General features: G+C 38.6%; 1 protein-coding gene across 4 annotated transcripts in view; it reads right to left on the bottom strand.

Moving 5' to 3' along the window:
• PPP2R3A (protein phosphatase 2 regulatory subunit B''alpha) overlaps window positions 1-22,967 on the bottom strand; it is a 153,217-nt gene that overhangs the window by 110,504 nt on the left and 19,746 nt on the right. For 3 of the 4 annotated variants that reach the window (XM_023620966.2, XM_023620969.2, XM_070238178.1), the window contains exons 2-3: window positions 13,712-13,900; window positions 1,416-3,837 (exon numbers count right to left, since the gene is read on the bottom strand). In XM_023620966.2, coding sequence (XP_023476734.2) covers window positions 1,416-3,401 — 1,986 coding nt within the window. In that variant the 5' untranslated portion in view covers window positions 3,402-3,837; window positions 13,712-13,900. The remainder of the gene's footprint in view (window positions 1-1,415; window positions 3,838-13,711; window positions 13,901-22,967) is intronic. The other variant, XM_023620967.2, reaches the window with a different exon arrangement.

The following is a 22,967-nucleotide window of genomic DNA, read 5'->3' as shown; positions in this document are numbered from 1 at the left end:
TGATTTCAGTTCATACTTGTCAAAAAAGTGGGAAGCTCATTTAGAGCTGAGCGTGGCATTTTCAGGTAGCTGTACTTAGACTGAGAGCATCACAGGGGACCTGATCACAAACTATCAGCTGGGGAAACAGGAGACCGTGCTACACAGGACTTAACTCTTGCTTTCAGGTTCACAATTTCTACTTTCTTCAGCCCATCTCTTTAATTAATCAGTCATTATTCTGAAAATTGTATTTGGTGTATCCATATATTTCTTATACTTTTTGTACAAATGCACATATAGCTAAATAATTCATATCATTATTTTACAACTTGCTTTGTTGATTCGGCTTTATGTCTAAATTCATACATGTTGACATGTATGCTACATTCATGTGGTAGAGAGAGTACTCACCAAATATTCTTTTTTTTCCCTCACCAAATACTCTATGTGCTTCCCTATGTTTCTTAGCCTTTGGGTTGGAATCACCGGACTGTGAGCAGAAGGGACAAGGCAATTAAAAGCACTATCCTTTCCTCAGTGAACACATAAGCCACATATTCCAAATGGGGCAATGGGGCAGCTGTAGGAACATGGAGCATCCATCAGCCTGGGTCCCTGAGTAAGGTGGAGCAGAGCCTCTTTGCCAACCCATGTTGGAACATGTAAAATGAACAAGAAATAATACTGTTGTGCTAATACATACACACACACACACGTGTGCAGATAACTGCCTTTCTAAGATTATCCAAAAGCAATGCTATCAGTAGCAGGGTAGATTCAAAGACTTTTGAAAATACTTCTATCTCATGACTCTAGACTGATACTTATTCTCATTTGCATGAAGAAGCAAATCTTATATACCCTAGTCTTTACCTTTTTTGAAGACCTATTACACTAACAATACTTTCAGAGAAGTGCCTACAGTTCATGTACTGTTACCAATATGTTCGTTTTGTTTCCCCAACTAGATTTTAAGCTCTTTAAGAATCATTTCTTCTTTTGTTCCCCACACCGGACCTTACAGTCTACACGGGCATGCAGTAATGCTCATTTACTGGTTGACGGGGGAGGACGAGGACTAACGTTAAACGCCTACTTAGTGTAAGGCACCTTGCTTGTACTTCACATAAGTTATCTTGATCCTCATTACTTCCATTATATAGAGGAGGATATCAAGGCTAAGTAACTTTCCTTTGGTCACAGAGCTAGGGAGAAGATGATGGGTGTGGGTAGGGCAGTTGAAACCAGTCTGCTTAATTCTAAAGCCTTTGCTTTTTAGTTTTTTCACTAAACTGAGTGAGACCATGCCTAGCGTAGGGCAGGAGCTTTAGCAGAACATAAAACGGCTAACAAAAATAGTTTTATTTATCAATTTTGCAAACATTAAAACACTTCTTTGGACACTTCTGAGGACTAAGATTTTTGGGTCTTACCTTGATCACCTCTGGGGTCTGCTGAATCAAAACCACTGAAGCAGTATCTTTGGCTTTATCACCAACAGAACTTCTACAGACTGATAAATTGGCTTGGGAGGAAGTTGTCAAGGTTTCCTGCAGAATTTGCATCATTTCCTTTTCTTGTGATAGGCTCCCTCTGCCTGTTTTGCATTCAACTAGTTCTTGAGCAAAGTCTTCAATGCTTTCTAGAATTCGCAGTAAGAGGGCTCGATCCTCTTCCTCTATTTTGTGTCCATTGGTTTCAATAATCCTTGTTAGACAGGAAGGTGAGACTTTTTCCATGGGTGCAGAAACTTTAGGCTCAAGATCTACAGGGAGCTGAGCAGTCAACTGACTATGACTATTCAGAGAGTTAGAGCTTTTACCTTTGGCAAGTGGCTCCCTTAGTGAGGTCTCCATTTTCTGTGAAAAAGATTCCAAATCCATTAACAATTTATCTATCTCTTCCTGACTGTTAGGATTCATAAAATCTCTGTGGTCTCCCTCATCAACTTTAGGAACTTTTGATTTAAGATCTTCCTCAGGTAGATTAACTGGTATCTCAAATATCTTACTAATTTCATTTTGCATTGAGGCAGGGCATTTTTTAAGATGACTGCCATGGTCTGAAAATTCTGCTCTGTCTTCTTTTACCTTTAACAACTCTTGACTGGGTCCATTGTCTGTCCTTTGTCCTTTATCTAATGCTTTCTTTCCATCTGACTCTTCTTCAATATAAAGGGTTTCCATTAAGTCACCAGAAGGAACATTTTCTAAAGCGTTCACAGTTAATGACTGTGACTGAAGCTGGACATCTTTTAAAGTTCTGGGATCATTTATCTCTAAGTTATATAAGGAATCTGTAGACTTGTTTGGAATGGATTTCACAGTGTCTGTTTTCCTAGAACTGCACTTGTCATCTTGCAATTCTATAGTTTGAAACTGTGCAGAGTCAGGGGCTGAGAGCTGGACAACATCTTCATATTTAGGGGGCTGTTCAGTGCCAAATATTGGGGAGAAGGGAGTCAGCTGTAAACTAGGCATACTACTGACCAGTTCTGTTAAATCTATAGTCTCATTATTCCCAGACTGCATGAGTTCAAACGGTAGCTTTTTCAGATAGGATGCTAACCTGGTCATTACATTCATATAGACAGTTTCAGAGCTAGAAACTGCACTGTTACCATTTCCTTCATTGATGCCACTCCCTGACTTTTTCTTTATGCATTGTTTTATGATGTCTGTGCATTTTTTCAAATCCTCAGAGCATTTTAGCAAGATGTCCAAGCACATCTTTATGTCTGTTCCAGAAGAAAAGTTATCTATTTTATGTTTTTCCAAAATCTGAGTAACTAGGTCTTCTTCAGAGAAGTTGTGAAGCATCATTGAAGTCAGGTTCGTATCAAGTGAGTTTCTACGGGACAAAGATTTTTCCTCAACTGAGGAACTCCGGAGTAAACCAAAGGATGGGGAGTTCCCATCACTGTTATAATGGCCACAAAGCAAGTCAAAATCAACTGATCTTCTATTAAATGAGTCAGACTTAACTTTCCTTCCCTTTTTATAAGCTGCATGATTAGAGTTTTTCAGTTTTTCGAGGGAAAATTCTTTTATTTTCCCACTGGCAAAACTGATTGCTTCTCCTGCAATGTCCTTTAAATTACAAGTGTTCTGAAATGCAGATCCTTTCTTGACCCTGGGTATGCCTGTGAGGGCCTGATGAGGATAGTCACCTTCAGCTGGGGAAAAGCCATTTTCATGGGGTAGAAACATAGAGTCCAGATCTACATCTTTGAACTGAGACAAAGGGATATGCAAGAGGTCTGCACAAACACTATGATGTACCACAATGCAGTCAACTCCATGTGTGAAGGTGTGGCAGGTTCCAGTGCAATAATGTATAGCTTGCTCAAAACGCCGATCTATCACCACGCTGCTGTAGTGGTTCACAGTACTAACCACAAGTCTGTAAGTTGCTGCCATAATATCAAATCCACTTAGTGGTGGGACTTGAAATTTTCTACAACTTGTTTCAAGTAAATTCTCCTAAATGACACTCAGCTGCAAATATATTTGATGGCAACATTCAGTGGTTTCTTACGAATATAATGACCTTTCCCACAAATGGAAACCATCTAAATTTGAGGTTTGTTAACTGTCAGGATACAGTAGCTGTTGCACATGTGTGCTTGTATTAGCAAGTCTAATAATTTAATAATTGTGCTTTTTTAGTTTTATTTAGTAATATCATGATACTATAGGATTATTTTTATAAAAGAATATCCTCTTTTTGTTCTTCAGCAGTTCTATGATGCAAAAATTTGCTGTCATAAATCTTAGTTGGTAGTATAGAAGTATTGTGATAATCGAGTCCTCCAAAGATGTAAATGATCCATTTTTCTGAGAATGATGGAGAAAGCTGTAATGAAAAAAGAAAATAATTGAAAGAAAATATGATTTCTTACTACTGAGAGAACCTTTTATTTCCTCTTCCTTTGCATCCCCTATGCAGTTATCACCAAGCCTTGTTTTGTACCACATCACTGATTGTTGACCTTTGATTCAAGTCTTGGTTTCAGCACACCCTACACTCCTTACCACCCAGAGTAGTATTACCTCAGCTCTGTCTTGTTACAACCGTCTCCCAGTTGGTATTTCTGATTCCACCCTCCTTGCCACCTTACGTGACACTAACAAGCTTAGATTTAGACAGCTTTCTCATCTCCCACAGTTCAAGAATTCACACCACTGATCTCCATCATGCATCATGGCAGGCCTACCTCCTTTGACTCATTTTCAAGACTTTCAACATCTGTTCCCATCCACTTATAATGTTATTTTCTGCTACTGCCCTGCACCGACCTTCTGCTTCCATCAACCTAGTCTTTTAAAAAACTGTCAACACATAGTGCTTGTTCTTGATTCTACTACTTCCTCTAAACTTTGAAATTATTCTCCCATCAACTTCTCTTTTCTTACCAAGAGAGAAAAAAACAACCTTCATTACTGCTCTTGATCCCATTCTCTCAGAACCTGCCATATACACTCTCTCATCATCAAGTGGATAGAAGTTAATCACTCTCTTACTTTAAAAAAAAAAAGGCTTTTAAACCATGTTTTCGTTGCTTTCCAAAAAGGTTCAATCAATGTATTAACTCAGTCAATAAATACTGAGTGCCTCCTGTGTGCCAGGCACTTGCTAAGTGCTAGGGATACAGCAACGAATAAAATAAAGTCCCTGCCTTTATGGAGCTGATAATCTAGTTGGAAAGTGAAAAACAACATGTAAGTAAACATAGAACTTAGATGGTGGAATGTGCTATGGAGAAAAATGAAGTAGGGCAAGGGTTTAGAAAGGATGAGAGGGTCCTGTATTGTACAGGGCAGTCAGGGAAGACGTCACTGAAATCTGAACAGAGACCTGAAAGAAGAGAGGGAGCAGGCTGAGGAGGTATTATGGGCTAAATCATCTCAGGCAGAGTAACCATAAGTGCCAAGGCCCTGAAGTGGGAGCATGCTTGATTTACTAGAAGAATGACAAGGATGCTAAAGTGACAGAGCAGAGAAAGCAAGAGGGCAGTATGAGAGATGAGGTCAGAAAGGAAAGGTGGGAGTCTAAATCATGCTGGGTCTATAGAGTACTATGATGAATTTGGTTTTACTCTGAGTGAATTGGGAAACAACTGATGGCTACTGAGCAGAGGAATGACATAATCAGACTTACATTTTAAATTGGTAAATCTGCCTGCTGTGTTCAGAGGAGACTGTAGAGGAGCAAGATACAAAGAAGGCAAACAAGTTAGGGACTACTGCAATAAATCAGGCAAAGTGGGTGGAGGGCTTGGACCAGGATAGTAACAGTGGAGATGTTTAGATGCTGTAGGTATTGCAAAGACAGAGCCAATATGACTTGCTGAAGGATAGAATGTGCGATATTACTACATCAGGAATGACACAGTAAGGCAATGATAGGAAGGTCACGATGACAGCAATGAAAGACAGTATCAGTTTCACTGAACCATCAATAGCATTGGTGTTTTAACAATAAAAACTGTTACCATTTAATGAGAAACTAAAATTCATTGTTTTCATTTTTATTTCTTCAATCCTAGAAAACTGTTTATTTTGCTTATTATTGTATTTCTTCTTTGGTAAATTGTGTATGCATGTTCTTTTCTCATTTAGGTATCAGAGACTTAGTGAATACAAATACAATTAATACAATTAATTCATGAAGAACCCTTTCTTTTGTTGAATTCTCACACTGGCTAGCATATACTTCCTGGCTCTTTTGATCCAATGATTACTCTGTTTTTTCTGCCAATCCTACACTATAGTAATTACTTTGTCTTACTAAATTTTACTACCTGGCTTTGTTTCCTATATCCCTAATTATAATTCTTTTTTATGCTCCAAATGTTCTTTGATGGTCTTCCAGAAGAATTTTTGAATTGTCAAGTTTTAAGAAAAATCCTACTGGAAGTTTAATTAATTTTTTTGTTTTAATTTTTTTGGTGAGGAAGATTGGCCTTGAGCTAACATCTGTTGCCAATCTTCCTCTTTTTGCTTGAAGAAGACTGTCACTGCACTAACATCTGTGCCAATCTTCCTCTATTTTTCATGTGGGACACTGCCACAGCATAGCTTGATGAGTGGTGTGTAGGTCTGTGCCCAGGATCTGAACCCATGAACCTCGGGCCACCAAAACAAAGAGGGTAAACTTAACCACTGTGATATTACTGCATCAGGAATGTGCCACCGGGCCAGCCCCTCAATGTTCTTAGATACATAGAGTCAATCTGTCCTCCAGAAAAATGACAAATTTATTCTTCCAATATCAGGGTAGGAGTGGGCCTACTTCCCCAGGTTCTCCTTGAGTGGTATGACTCTTTAAATTTTTGCTAATCTGACAGATGAAGAAATGGAAGTACACTATTTTAATCTGCACCTGAACATCTGTTTATTTATCTAGCAGAGACATTTTGTGTTGTTCATTTGTGAAGCCTTTCTTCACGCCCTTTGTTCAAAGAGAGCATCTAAATCAGACTGAAGAGTCAGGAAAGGCTTCCCAAAATAAGGGATGTATGTACCTAGTTTTGAAGGATCAAAACTAATTCTAACGACAGTTAGACAAAATGGAAGGGAGGAATACTCCAGGCAGAGGGAAACACATACTTGAAGGCTCAGAGGCCTAACGTGGCAAATGAGTTCAGAACTCCAAGAAGTTCCAGCAGATGTCCCTGGGGTGAGTGTACCAACAAGCAAGAGGGGAGGAAACCAGAGCAGCAGGAACTAGACTATAGACTCCCTTGTGTGCTAAACTAAGGAGTGAACTTCATTCTGAAAACTATGGGAATAACAAAGACTTGTAGGCTGGAGCATAACATTATGAGATTTATGTTTTAGAAAGACCATTCCAGCAGCTGAGTGGAGGCCTGGAAATCAATTAGGAGGTACCTCCATGTAAAAAGTGGTGGGAAGCTAAACCAAGTAGGTGGCAGTATTTAACAAAGAAGAGGACACTGATTCAACAGCCAAGGAGGAAGAATTCACAAAACAGGAGGTGGAGAAAGTGAGAGGGAGGAATCTTGGGTTTCAGGCTTGGGTACTGGGGGATTAGTGCTGCTACTCCCAATAAAGACTTTGTTTTTCTTTTACGGGAGGTGGCCATAGAAAAGATAGAGAGTTTTATTCTGAATGTGTTGTTTGAAGAGGTACCTGTGGAGTATCCAAGTGGTGAAGTATCACTGGATGAAATGTGAATGTGAAAACCTGGAGGTCAGCAGAAAGATCCTGGCTGGAAATGCAGCTCTGAGAGGTGACTCAGGGTGAGTGCATAAAGAGAGAAGAGCTCTGGGCTGGAGACAGAGCTGGGGATCACTGACATTTCTGGGTTAAAGAGAGGAACAGAATTTTTAGAGGGAGCCTAAGAAAGAAGAGCCAATAAAGTAAGACGGAAACCCGAGAAAGCAAGCAGTTTCACAGAGGCTGAAGGAGAGACTTTCAAAATGGAGATCACCATTGTTGGATGCTGCTGAGAGGTGAAGGAAAAGCAAAAATTACCCACTAGATTTGCCAATATGAAGGTCACCAGTAACCTTAGCAAGCGTGATTTCAAAAAAATCCCAAAGACTGTAAGATAGTCCCAAAGACCATGTATGCACAAGAGTGATATACAATTTAAAATATCTGTCAACATAACTCTAAAGGAACTCTTTCAATAAGTGAGAAAGTTCTAAATGATAAGAAAGCATTGTATCATAGTTTGAGTTTTTTCCTTCTTAATGGCACATGCAGCTGGTCTAGTGGTTAAGATTCAGCGCTCTCACCACGGTGGATTGGATTCATTTCCTGGTCAGCAAACCACACCACCTATCTGTCAGCTGCCATACTGTGGTGGCTGCATGCTGCTGTGATGCTGAAAGCTATGCCACAGGTATTTCAAATACCAGCAGGGTCACCCATGGTGCACAGGTTCTAGCGGAGCTTCCAGACTAGACAGACTAGGAAGAAGGACCGGGCCACCCAATGCTGAAAAAACTGGCCATGAAAACCCCATGAATAGCAATGGAGCACTGTCTGATATAGTGCTGGAAAGTGAGAGGATGGCGCAATAAGACCAGGCAGGGTCCAGCTCTGCTGTACACAGGTGTGCTAGGAGGTAGAATCAATTAGATGGCCCAAACAACAAAATGGCATATGAAATAATGAGTGTTTTACAATCTTTGATTTGATGGAATATAGTACAGTTTTTCAATCAGTCTAAACATCTGTTGTATCAGGGGTAGAGAGCAGAATATAACAGATTTCTCATAGTTAAGTATCCTGGAGGTTTCTATTTCTTCCATCTCAGGTCTTGTTGCATGCTGCCTGCCTATCCCCCAAGCCTTTTGTCTCTCCTATGCTCTCTCATCCCTGTAAAGAACTAGCATCTGTTTTCCTAATTTCTGCGTAAGTGGTTCATATGCAACTTCAGAGTCGACTAAACACTTATCACTTCCACTTCAAGCAGTTTACGATTACTCCAACAAGTGCTTTCCAGTGGCTCCTTGTATTCCTCCACAGTAAACTGCTATATGGCCATTGCTGATGAAGCGGATTGTTGTCAAACAAAGGTACAGAAGCAGCAGACAAGAAAAGTTAGGAAGGAGAGAACTGGATTTTGAAAGCTAAGAGCCTTACCAGAGGAAGAGATTAAATTGGACCTTATAAGCAAAAAGGAATTCTACAAAGGCTACAGAGGTATGAAAAGAACTTGTGTGTTTGGAGAATTATAAGGAGTTTGATATTACGGAAGTTGAAATGTACAGTATGGATTTTACAGTTTTAAGGTCTCTTCCAAACAGTACAAACAAAAACAGGAGTGTAAACTCCATATTCAAAGAACCTAGGAGACACCTATAACCTCAAATCACTATACATAAAGATAGAAAACAATAGGAGGAATGGTAAATGACTTAGCAGAGTAAAGGAGGAAGGGATACTCATGGCAAGCAAACCAATTCACCCTCCACAACCCAAAAAAGGCCCAGGTTTGGAGGTACCGAGTATCACAGAAAATGGGCTGGGGTAGAGGATTAAACATGGGGGAATTGTTTGAAAGTCTGCAAAGGAACAGATAGTCGTTCCCATCTCCACTCCACAAACTCAGAAATCATCCCTCCTTCACCCTGATCAAGACACGAAGTTTACTTACTGACAAAAAAAACTGAACCAGAAAAGCACCAACTCTGGGGGCATCAGACACAGAGGATAGTAAAGGACTCAAAACTGAGTAAAAGTCTACATTCTGAATAATTAAGCCCATCAGCCCCCTTTCCCCTGCTCAGGTTCAGGTCACTAGAAACCAGATTTTTCACCTACTCTACTGCGGATTAAAGAATCCTTTTCAGATTAGCAATCCCATCTAACCACATGATTACCTTAAAGTGAAGCCCACCAACTGACAAATGGACCCACAAACACAGAGCTTCCGCTCAGCTTATTAGAGCCTCACTTTTATTTTAAATCAACTTTACTGATGTATAATTTACATACAATAAAAATGTACATATTAAGTGTACTGTCCAATGTGGTTTAACAAGAAACATGTAACCACTGCCTTAAAAAAGAACATTTACATCACCCTAAAACTATCCTTGTGCCCTTTACCAATCAATTTCCTTAACCTACAATATTTGATAACTACTGATCTGGTTCCTATCACTATAGATTAGTTTCACCAGTTCCAGATCTTCATATGAATGTAATCACCTAATATATATACCCTTCAGTCTGGCTTCTCTCACTTAGCACAAAGCTTTTGAAATTCATCCACCTTACTGCAAGCATCACTTGTATATTCCTTTTTACTGCTTACTAGATATTCTACCATATGAATATACCAAAATGGATGGACATTTGGGTTGTTTCTAGTTTGGGCTACTATGAACTAAAGCTGCTATAAACATTCATGTAAAAGTCTTTTTTGTGGATATGTGTTCATTTCTTTTGGGTAATTAACAATGGAATTACTGAGTCATGAGAAGTGTACATTCAACTTTATAAAAACCTGTAAAACTGTTTTCGAAAGTGGTTCTACCATTTACTCTCATCAGTAACACTTGAGAGCTCTAGTGGCTCTACATCCTTTTGGATACTTGTCAGTTTCTTTAATTTTAGCCATTTTAGTGGATGTGAAGTGGTATCACACTGTGGCTTTAATTTGTATTTCCCTGATGACTAATGATGCTGAGCATTTTTTCACATGCTTATTAACAATTCACATATTTTCTTTGTGAGGTGTCTATTCAAATCTTTTGGGTTGTCTCTAATTACTGAGTTCTAAGCATTTATATATTTTAGATACAGATGATACCTCCTGGTCTGTGGCTTCCCTTTCCATTTTCTTAGCAGTAGCTTTTGAAGAGCAGGAGGTTTTAATCCTACTAACTTCTATTAATCCAATTAATCAATTTTTCTTTTATAGTTAATACATTTGTAACCTATCTTAAAATCTCTGCCTATCCCAAGGTCATGAAGATTTTTCTCAAGGGTTTTTTTGGTGGTTCTATAGTTGCAACTTTTAAGCATGTTTAGGTCTATGAACTGTTTTGAATCAATTTTTATGTATGGTATGAGGCCGAGTTTGAAGATCATCCAGCACCATTTGTTCAAAAGGTTATCCTGTCCCCATTGATTTAGGTTGGAGCCTTTGTTGAAAAACAAATGACCATATATATGAGCTTACTTCTGGATTCTCTATTTTTTTGTCTTTATATACACCAATACCATTCTGTCTTAATTATTACAGCTTTATAGTAACTCTTAAAATCATAATGTAAATCTTCCAATTTTTTTCTTTTTTAGAATTATTTTGGCTATTCTATGTCTTTTGCACTTCCATATCAACACTAGAATCAGCCTGCCAATTTTTACAAAGAAAACCTGCTGGGATTTTGATCAGAATTTCATTGAATCTAAATCTCCAGTTGCTGACAACAGAGATCTTAACAGTATCAAGTCTCTAATCCATGATCATAATATTTCTCTCCATTTATTTGATGCTCTTTAATTTCTCTCAGCAATGTCTGTAGGCATTTCATTAAATTTATTCCCAAGTATTTCATATTTTTTGATGCTAATGCAAATGGTATTACTTTAATTTCATTTTCCATGTGTTTGTTGCTAATATTAGAAATACAGTTGATTTATGTATATTGATCTTGTCACTTGCCACTTTGCTAAATTCACTTACTAATTATAGTATTTTTTCGGGTAAATCCCTTGGATTTTCTATATAGACTATCATGCTGTCTGAGAACAGAGGTAGTTTTACTTTTTCCTTTCCAATACTTACTGCCTTACTGCCTATAGCACTGGCTAGGATCTTCAGAACAATACTGAATAGAAGTGGTAAGTTCTGAAATCCTTGCCTTGTAACCTGATCTCAGGGAAAAGTATTCAGTCTTTCACTATGAAATATGATGATAGCTGCAGAGTTTTTGGTAGATACCCTTTGTTAGATTGAAAAAGTTCTCTTCTATTTACAGATTTTTGAGAGTTTAAAAAAATCTCATATGGTTGTTTAAAAAAATAACAAATGTTGGAAAGGATGTGGAGAAAAGGGAACCTTCATACGCTGTTGGTGGGAATGCAAACTGGTGCAGCCACTATGGAAAACAATATGGAGATTTCTCAAAAAATTAAAAATAGAAATACTATATGACCCAGCTATTCCACTACTGGGTATTTATCCAAAGAACTTGAAATTAACAATTCAAAGAGACTTATGCACCCCTATGTACACTGCATTATTCACAATAGCCAAGAAGTGGAAGAACCCAAGTGCCCATCAACTGATGACTGAATAAAGAAGATGTGGTATATACATACAATGGAATACTACTCAACCATAAAAAAAGACAAAATTGTCTCATTTGCAACAACACAGATGGACCTTGAGGGTATTATGTTAAGTGAAATCAGCCAGACAGAGAAAGACAAACACCATATGATTTCACTCATATGTGGAAGATGAACTAATACATGGACAAAGAGAACAGTTTACTGGTTACCAGAGAGGAAGGGGGTTGTGGGGTGGACATAAGGGGTAAAGGGGCACATTTATATGGCAACTGACAAATAATAATGTACAACTGAAATTTCACAATGTTATAAGCTATTATGACTTCAGTAAAAAAAAAAAAAACAACTCATAGAACTATTAAAAGAAAACCCTCATATGGTTGTTTAATTTTGTCAAATACTTATTCTGTATCTATTGAGATGATCACATAATTTTTACCCTTTATCTTTATTAATGGAGTTGAACAGGGGTGAGAAAACTGAAATTCATATCAGGATGCAAGACATAATGTTTAAAATTAATGAGTGATGAATTTTCAATATATATGCATTTATAAATATGGAGGTAAATAATGAAATAAATAGCTAATAAAAAAATTGACAGTGGTTGTCTCTGAGGAGCAGGCCAAGTGGAAGTTTCTGGTATTTTTAAAAAGCCTTTTAAGCAATGACACTTTAAATATGATAATTAATACATAATATTTGATAATAAATTTTAAAAATTAAAAATAGGTTCTAGAGAGATGTGAAGATAAGGCTGGGGCTGATTATTGTGTACTAAGGCTAGTAAGCAAGGGTGTAGGGGAGATGAATGCAGCTTCAGGCACAGGTTGTTTTGGCGGGGTGTCCAGGAGAAGATATTCCCCATGCAGATGGATATACATGGCAGTGAAGAGACAGAAGTTGAAAATAAAGATTTGGGAGTAAGCACCAGATAAAGGTTTTAAAGCCACAAGAGTGGACAAGACTGGACACGCACAGGGTGAGAAAAGGGTCAAGCACAAAACTCTGAGGAAGGCTGGCATGTATAGGGTGAGGAGAAGGATGCAAGGAAGGAGATAGAGAATGAATTTTCAAAGGGCAGGAGGAGAACTAGCAAATGTGACATAGAAGTCAAGGCAAGAAAGTGTTTCATTCTTCCAACATGCTGAATTCCAAAGATTTTATGTATACAGACAAACACTGGAGCTGTATTTTTCTTTTATAGGTGGTTCTCCCTAATTTCATGGAGAAATTTGCAAGTTAATAAAACCAAACATAAATGTAATGATGGAAAATAGGGAGTGGTATTACACATATTTTTTATGTTGCTATTTATGTATTCTATTTCAGGAAACATCTGGAGCAGAGAGTATGAGGTAAAGATCTTCCACTGCTTATCTCAACTGCTGAAAGGGTTCAAGAAGAAAATGATCAACATAAATTTTGGATGCAAGAGAAGATTGGTTGAATATCCATGTCACTTAGATGGGACATTTGAAGGCTAAGAGGAGAAAAAACTGTAGAAAAGTGCCTAAAACTTTTTGTTTAACAGAGTATAGAAGGTGTGATGATTCAGAAATAATGAGTCATTTAGAAATAATAAAACTATTAGTTTGCCCGGAAAACACAGGCACTCTTCGGTGGATGACTCAGTATGGAAACTGATCCCAAGAGAACAACTTAGAGGAATACGAAAACATATACCATAGAACTATTTGCAGGATAAAAAAGGAGACCTGGAATATTTTCCTTGTTGTGTTCATTGCAAAAATCGTTGAGAAAATAAATTAAGAAATCTCTTAGAAGGGAAGATTTTTCTAATGCTCAAAGAAATGAACATGAAAGAACAATTAATGCTTCAGGTATAGGGGTAAGGTCTTAATGAGACTAAAAGTAAAATAAGAACATCTCAGCAGCAGGCCTAATTTGAGCATATGGGGATTAGGAAGTGCTTAAAAACTTACTTTTATTTTCACTCTAGTGGAGAAACAGGATATGTGGCTGAGGGGAAAAGCACCAGGTGGGCAGTCAGGAGCTCCTTGTCCCAGCTTCTGCTTCTACACTGACCAGCTCAGTAAGTTGGTCAAGTCACTTCCCTCACTGGGATTTCACCTTCTCTTCTGGAAAAATAGGACGAAAGATGGCTCTGGAGTCTAGGGAACAGGAGAAAAGCAAAAATATTTTTCTTAGTTTGAATTAGGAAAAAGATATTTTATCAGAGAATTATTTTGTATTATTTGAAGCGGGAAGCACAATGAACTGGCTATTAATTTTTAAAGTATATATTTGCAAAGCTACTGATTTCTCTAAGAACTGGCTCTGAAAGGAAAATTTGGAGGTTAAACTTTTACCGTTTTATAATTTTTAAAAAACTTCTCTATTATATATTTCAAAACATCAACAACAGTTGTCTCTGTCTGCTGGTAGTATTTTAGTTAATTCAATATTTTCCTTTTCTAAGTCTTTTTCTTATTTTGGAGGAGATCATATAAAAATCTAACACATTCTGTAGATAAACATCATTTGGACAGTTTACAAGAACATATATACAACATAGTTATTAAACATTTGAGTGCCGCTATATACTACATACTCTTAAGATGAGAACTACAAATTCTATGATTTTGCCTCAAACAGCTTATAACGTGAGTGGGCTGAGAGGATACCTCACCTTTATATCAAGGAAGGCACCCCAGAGAGGAAGACTGCCGAGCCTGGTCCTGGAGTAAAGTATGTGCCCGCAGAAAGGGAAAATGCCTTGTGGACAAAGAGGGCAAGGCAGGAGGTGGCATGGAATGTGTGAGGAGCTACCAGGAGTTTCCTATCATGCCAGTGTCAAGTTTGAAGACAGGCATCTAGGTGCTACAGCTAAAGGGGTGAGGCAGAGGCAACAAAGCATCAGAGAGCCCCTGAGAGGTTTCAATGGAGAGAGGCGGAGCCAAGGTCAGACTTCCACTGTAGGCCCATCACTCTGTAGCACTGCAGAGGACAGACTTGGGGAAGTAAGACCAAAGCCGGGCAGACCAGGCAGAAGGGCTCTGCAGAGCGCAGAAGAGAATCAGCAAGGCTATAAAAGAAGGCAGCTGACAAGCTTCAGTGACCAACCCAGGATCACAAATCTAGAAGCAAGACCTGAACGGAAGTTTTTTGTCTTTAAATCCTGTGCTTTTCCACAACCCTGTGCAAGCACAAATTCTGGTCAAAGTTGACAACAGATCTTAAATTCATCTTTATTAAGTAAATTATGGATCTTTTAAAAAAACTTTATTCATTAATGTATATCAAGTATCCAAAATGTTCAGGGCATTACAGAAAACAAGCAACACTCCTGTCTTGTAGGAACTTATGGGATAAAAGAAATGAAACAAAAAGGAATAGATCAATTCATTCAACAGGTATTTATTGAAGCCCTCCTGGACCCTGATGGAGATCACATTCTAGTGACAGTTCTTTTGAGAACATAATTTTTATATCCTCCTTTTCCTTCCTGACAAGTTCATTTTGGTACAAGCGAGCAGAGAGGCTCTTCAAAGCCAAGTGAGCAAGTGTAGAAGGTGACCAGGAATTGGGACTAAAATAAATAGAAAAATGGGTCAGGGGAAAACTTGCTTGAATGGAACAAGAGAAAAATCCCAAAGGATGGCATGGATAGCAGTAAGTTGGGAAGGAGCCTGGAATTGCCTTCAACTTAGCTGGGATTTGAGAGATGAAAGTTATTTATTTTTTACCACAGTTTTAATCTTTACAAAAGTAATGACTGTAGAAATAATACATGCCTGCTGGAACACACACACACAAAAAAAAAGAAGAGAGAGAGAGAAATATAAAGAGGAAAACAGAGATCACACCTAGAGATAGAATCAATGTGAACATTTTTGTAAATGTTCTTTTTGCTTTAAACATACACATACACACAAACAGACATGGGGATTTTTGCGAATATATACCTTTTTTTTTGACAAAAGTGAGACTAATTGTTTATTACCTGCTTTTTCCATAAACAGAGGAAAATATCTTTCCTTGAAAATAAAAATCTACATCATACATCTTACATACATTGTGTGGATATACTGAATTTACTTACTCAATTCTCTACTAAGGCACATCAGGCTGTACAAGTAAGGTGCAGAAAGGAAGCAAGCAGCAAGTAAATGATAGAAGTGACTTTAGCTGTGGCAGCATTTTGAATATTCTAAAGGTGGAAAGAGGTAAGACATATGGAAGCTCACGAAATTTTAATGTTCCAGACATAAGATGAATAATGTCTGAATCTGGGATTCTTTGTGGATGAAGAATTTCCAAAAGGGAAACAAAAAAAATAGACTGCAACCCAACACTTGCTAAAAATGAAGTAATTTCAAATCTTCACATCTGCAGAACAGATAGAATGTCAAAGAAAGCTTACTCAGACAACTGAAAACAGTGGGTGGACTGCCAGGGAAAAACCAAGTGCCCTTCTAGTGATCATCCACAACCACAGCTTTCCAAGGAGTGACAGAGCTCCCCAAATTGTGCTCTAACAGAAAGTGCACTGAGCCTTTCTTACGACACGTTAAGTGGCCTAAGACTTCATTTCTGTATCCTCTCTGGGCCTCTGTCTCCTCAAGTGCTTGGGTGGGCTCTTTGAGTTACAGACTGCTTGTCAGAGTTCCTTGGAAGTTGCCAATAGTAGGCATTTCCCACTGCAATCAGAACAGCTCTGCTTTTATCTGTTTTACATATTGGATCTCCAGAAAGTATTTGAAAAAATAGAGTTTCACAACTAAAAAATATTCTTAAAATCACAGGATTAAAAAAAAAATAACATTTACCCTCAGATTATTTGTTAATCACAAAGGTAAAAATGTAAATTTATAATGGAGGGATCTGGAAGTCACCACCTTAACACCATAGTTAAATTTAGCCTCAATAACGGTGGGACAATCAGATAATATATACCTCTCGAGATGATGCAATATGAAGACTGAAGTATCATTTATGGAGTTTTCTTGCCAAAAATACTTAGCTTTAACCAATCTTTTAGATCTGATGTCCAATTACAGGAAATATAGCCAAAAGAGAAATAAGTTAAACAATACCATGAGGAAACAGAAATTCATGATATGGATCATTTTATAAGACCACTGGCCTGATCTCTTTAGTAAGTCAGTATCACGAGGGAAAAAGTATGCGAATAGAGGTGGGTTGCGGCGGAAGAAGGTGGAGGGAACACCAACTATAAAGACTCTGAGGAGTTAGCATGTCTTGAATATTTTAGCAAGAGTGAGAACATCAGTGTGACTAGACTTTGACTTTTACTGAGTGAGATGGGAAGCTACTGAAGAATTTTGAGCAGAGAAACGAAATCTTGGTGAGGAAGACTGGCCCTGAGCTAATATTTGTTACCAACGTTTCTCCTTTTGTTTGACAAAGATTGTCCCTGAGCTAACATCTGTATCAATCTTCCTCTATGTTGTATGTGGGATGCCACCACAGCATGGCTTGAGAAGCAGTATGTAGGTCCGTACCCAAGATCCGAACCTGCAAACCCCAGAGTGCCAAAGCAGAGCACGTGAACTTAACCACTACACCACCAAACTGGCCCCCTGACTTTCTTTTTAACAAGATCATTCTGGTTGCTCTGACGAGAAGAGACTACAGGGGACAAGAATGGAAGCAGGGAGACCAAAAAGGGGGCCAAATTTGCCTGGAATACTCCAGGCAAAAGACGATGCTGATTTGGACCAGGTGGTAGCAGGGGAAGGGTGAGAAGTAGTCAGATTCTGTATACATTTTGAAACAAGAGTCAATGGGACAGATGCATGGGTTCTGTAGAAAAGAGGGAGGTCAAGGATGAATCTAAGGGTTGATTTTTAAAAACTTGTTTTGTTTGAACAACTGGAAGAAGAAAACTGACATTAACTGAGACTGGGAAGACTGCAGGAAGGACAGATTTGTTGGTGGTAGAGGGAGTGGTGGTGGCAAGGAAAGTCAGTAGTTCAGTTTCGGATGTTACTTTTGAGATGTGCATTAGACATTCAAGTAAAGATGTGCAGAAAGCTATTGGAGAATTGAGTCTGGACTTTAGTGGAGAGATTGGGCTGATACAAATTTGAGAGTCATATTTAAAGTCTTGAGACCAGATGAGATCACCAAGGAGTGGCTATAGAAAGACAAGAGAAAGAAATACAAAGAAGTATTTATTCTATAATAAATCTTATTCTGTAAGATTCTATAGGAATCTATTTATATATAGGAATATAGAAAGAAACGTCCAAAGGCTGAGCCCTGGAGCACTGAAACATGCAGAGCAGCACTGTCCAATGGAACTTTCTGTAATGACGAAATATTTACATATCTGTGCCATTAATAGGTAGCCACTATTCACATGTGGCTATTGAGTGCTTGAAATATGGCTAATGCAACTGAATAACTGAAAATTTCATTTAAATAGCTGCGTGAACTAGTGGCTACAGTATTGGACAGCACAGACCTTGAGTTCAGGGAAGTGAAGAAGAATCAGCAGAGAAGACTGAAAAGAAGTGGCCAGAGAGGGAGGAATCGTCAGACAATTTTCCATGGGTCTCTCATGTCTCTGCACATGTTCCACGCAAGGCACTGACTGTCTTGACAAATATGCTATTTGATGTGATATCATAGTTCTGGACTATCTTTTCAAGAATGTTTGTAAAGCAAACAGCCTTAGAAGACTTGGTAGTGTCCCTCCAGAGCAAAGGGTTACTGAAAAGTATAATAAAGATAATGTTTTCCTCTGGAAAAGAGAGAAAGCATGCTTATTACCCATTATAAAAGATTTGGGTTCTCTAAGATCAGGTTTCCTCTCTAATAACAATCCACCATGTGTGCAAGTGTAATCTGGTCCTCTTCACATTGCCTCAGAGGCAACTGGGGCTCAGGGAACCAGTACAAAAATCCTACTAGTCCAGCTACTGCTCCTCCCATAAGTAATAAGTTGTCTTTTGTCTCTGATCCAGAAGTCTCGTATCTTCTACCACCATTCACGAAACTGGCAGGTGAACTTGTTAGCTTATAAATAGGGTAAAATCTTAGATCCTTCAGTTCTTGACGAGTATCTAAGAATAAAGTGAAGACAGTGTTTCAAGGAGGACAGGTGATTAACTCTGTTCCTGAATGTTAAGTCAGACTAGTATTGAGAAACGATAGACGTCGACATCACTGGTAGCCGATTAAGAGAGGTTTTGATGAAATTGTGGAGGCAGAAATCTGACTGGCTTGAGTACAAAAAGGATTAGGAAGAGAAAAACTAGCAACAGAATATAGACAACTCTTTCAAGAAGTTTTGTTGTGAAGTTTAAGTGAAATAAGGCAATAGAGGGAAAAGTCGAGCTAAAGGGTTTCTTTTTAAGAGAGGAGAAATAAAAGAATATTTTCATACATAAGACAATGATTCAGAAGGGGAAAACTGATACAAGAGAAAGAATCACAAAGCACTTAGATTAGTTCTTTCACAGTAACAGGAGAGAAAGTAGAGTATATGGATACCACTACAGGTAGTGGGTAGCTGTGGTGATGAAAGCTCCTTTTCTCCTATTGCTTTTCTGAAATAGGAAGCAAGACTGTCAAAGTTAATGGTAGGGAAGAGACGGTGAACATATGAGGAGACTGAAGACATGCAACAGTCATCTAAAAGGAGATGAAACAGAGAAAATCCCTGGGAAAATCTAGTATGCTTGCCAGGCAACATTATGGGTCCACTTTAGGCTATGATCATTAATTTAATGCAAGCTCAGTAGCATGGTTTTGCAGACATGGAAGAGGCAAGAACTGGATTTAATCAGCACTGTGGTAAAGTGAGAGAGCGGCAAAGGAATTGAGATGGTACGCAAGGGAGAGATGATAATGACTGATGATGGAATCTAAACCTCTATCCTATCTCCTGAAATTCTAACCCTTCCTTTCAGTGAGCCCTGTGGGACTCAGGGTAGATATCAGCAAAATCCCCATATCGTTGACTTCTCCTCTGAAGCTTTCTTCAACTTCCTTTATCTTCTTATTTAAACTGAAACTAGGCTCTCCCCTGAGGATGCTGCTTTCCCTGTTGTCCTCTTAGATGATGACTCTTTTTCTCTTCCACACCCTTCAAACATGAGCCTGGTAGATGCCTTTCTTGTTCTGCATTACTACTTCCTGTCCATTCTCCCTTTGCCATCTCCCAAAATCCCCTGCAGTGATCACATATCATTAGACTCTACCACCCACTACCCTTCCTTACTGCAGTATTTAAGGTTCCCCAAGGTCACTCTCTTTCACTCCTTGATTTTAGCTTTTGACTCACGGTCACTCCAACACTATTTCTGTTATAATTCTTATTGATTTCAACATCCAAATAGATAATCCCTCTGCTATCTTGGGCTCTTAGTTTCTTGACCTTTTCTCCACACTGATAATTACGTTGATCTTGTTTTCTACCTTGTCTCAGCCACTTTCTCCCATGATCATACCCTAAGCCTTTAGAACATTTAAAAGTATATTTTGATAACCACAAATCTAAAGGACTATCATTTACCAAAAATTTACTGGTGAGTTCAGCATAAGACCACCCCTCTGTAGGCCTCCACTGGCAGAGTTGAGGGAATTGTCACATATCAGGCATAAGACCACCCTCTGCAGGAATTCACGTTCCCCTCATCAACAGACGAGAGAGAGCAAGAACTAGGCATGCTTCCTTTACGAGGCCTCTTCTCTTGGGCTTGTATTCCTTAGATGTGGGGAGAGCTGTCTGTGAACATTTCGGGTAGAGGCAGAGGCATGCTGCTATGATGGTGACTGACCCTTTTTGAACCCAACTCTCAAAGGAAAGATTCATGTTATTACACGATGATTTTTAAAGTATTTTTATGCTAGGTATTGCGCTGAGCACTTAAATGCCTTATCTAATTTAATTTTTATGTCAACATCGAAGTTAGTGTTATCTCCATTTCACAGATGAGGAAACTGAGGCTACAAAAAAACCCTGGCTTATATTACATACTTAGAAACTGGAAAAACTGATTTGAGCCCATGTATCTCTAACGTCAAAGCCTCTCTGTCCTATGCTATGTCTGTATTAAGGGTAAAGGAGCTGGGGTAGTCAGTACCCGAGTTCCTGCCATACTCCCAGATTTCTCAACCTCTAGGGCAGGAATTGTATCAAAATCTTAGTAGGCACAAGAAAAAGAAAGGAATGACGGAAGGAAGGAAGGAAAGAGATAAGAAATCTACAGAATATTGAAGTCATTGTAGTAACTTGGATAGAAAGAACAGAAAGGTTTCTTTTTTTAACCTCAATTTTGTGTTTCAGAAGGCATGAAAACCTAATAAATTTATTAGTGAACGGTGAAATTGTGACATATAAAATAGCCATATTAAATAAAATCATAACATTGAGTTAATGGAGTAAAATTTAAAGTTAGACTCTTAAAAACCAATGAATAAGGTGAATGCTACTTACCTGAACTTCGGACTATGAGTATATGGACAAGCTTTATAAGCATAATTAAGACAATGAGCTTGTTCAACAACAAAACTGACTGGGACATAATTAAAAGCATACTCACAAATGGCATCATATCCAGAAATAGAACTATATACAAGACATACCATAAAGCCAAGCACAAAGCTTATTTATTTTTTTTAAGAACTAGTGACCTGTGAGATTAAGTCAACAGGAGGGAAATGGAAAGCACAGAAGACTCTAAACCTGGAGGAGCTGCAAATATCAGGGTAAGAAAAAAAGAGTAACTTAACAGAAGAGTGAAATATGAGATTTGATTTGGAGAAAACATATAAATACAAAGATTCAGTGCAAAGATTCTCTGAACAGAAGAAACTTAGAATTAATTTCTGTTTATTCACAAAGTATTTATTAAGCATTTATAGCTCTGCTATAGTTTCTCAGGAAGGTGATGCTGGGATTCAGGTGGCAGTGTGATGGGTCAGGGAAGCAGAAGCAGAGACGAGTCAGGAAGCCACTGAAATTTACTCATCCTCACATCCCACATATAGCCAGGGGACAGCATAAATATAGTTCTTAATATATGAACTGTCAGATGCTGTGAAGCACCCCAAAATTAAACTAGGGTAGGGGAACAGGGCAAAAGACCAATGGAAATATTTCTTGGTAAGAAAAATATGCAGATTATTTTGAGCTGACACAACCTTCACGTGTCCCTCTAGGTCTCAGATGTGTCCCTCAAGAGAACCCACTGTTCCCCATGTCTTAGTTTTCGTCCTAGATAGAGCTTTGGGATCTTATTTCTGGGCCCCTGATCCCCTCTATTTAATCACCCTGGACATATCTCAGGTGAGGTTTTATCACAAATAAGATCATTCGTTCATTTTGGCACTGATGCACTGAATCTCTGAGCTTGTGCACTGGAAGAGTGCATGAAGCACCTGTCTGTCTACGAGACAATTTCAGACAAAAGGGTACGGTCCTATAGGCTAAAGAGTAGTACCTAATTAAACAAAACAACTTTTGGGGCACAAGTCTGAATTACCACCTAGTGAGGCTCTATGGCCACAAGTTCAGCAGGAAATTTTTCATTCAATATCACAAAAGGGGTGTTGGGGAAGGGGGGAGCTTGGGAAGAGGATACTGATATCAGACCGGAAAGCAGAGCTGAGAGCAAAGTTCAAATACAAGAAGCCAAAGGGGAGACATGATGGAGGTTCAAACCAAAAGGCCAGAATGAGGTATGGAGGTTGAGCATAGAGGCAGAAATTTGAGAGCAAGAAGGTTGAGAATAAACAGAGAGCTATCTGCTGTAATACAGCAAGTGAGATTGTTCATGACTGACTTTTCATTTTCTGGTCATACATGTATTATCTCACACTGAGCTGACAGGTCCAAGTCTAGGGTCAAGGCAGTCACCAAGTTTGCCTCACCAACCTGTCATTTTGCCACAAGTACCCTGAGACACTCCCAAAGTTCTTCATTCAGCTGACATTCTACACGTGGGATTGAGGGATCCCTGTATTCTGCAGATGAGGCCCAGCGAAGGTTTCTTATTAATTACTTATTTTATAGACAGACTCGCGCCCAACACACACAATGAAAAAGACTGCCAACAAGGGGCTCAATTATGCTTGTACTATAGCTAGCCAAGTTCTTTTATGAAAGTCTACTTATCAAATAGATCTCTGACTCACCAGTAAGGGGGAACCTGCACCACCGTGATCTCCAAACTTAGCTACCCTATGTCCAAATCCCTGGAGAAT

Source organism: Equus caballus, chromosome 16, assembly GCF_041296265.1.
Source record: "Equus caballus isolate H_3958 breed thoroughbred chromosome 16, TB-T2T, whole genome shotgun sequence".
In the NCBI taxonomy this organism is placed as follows: domain Eukaryota; kingdom Metazoa; phylum Chordata; class Mammalia; order Perissodactyla; family Equidae; genus Equus; species Equus caballus.
The sequence above is the reverse complement of the archived record's forward strand: the minus strand, read 5'-3'. Positions and strand labels throughout refer to the sequence as shown.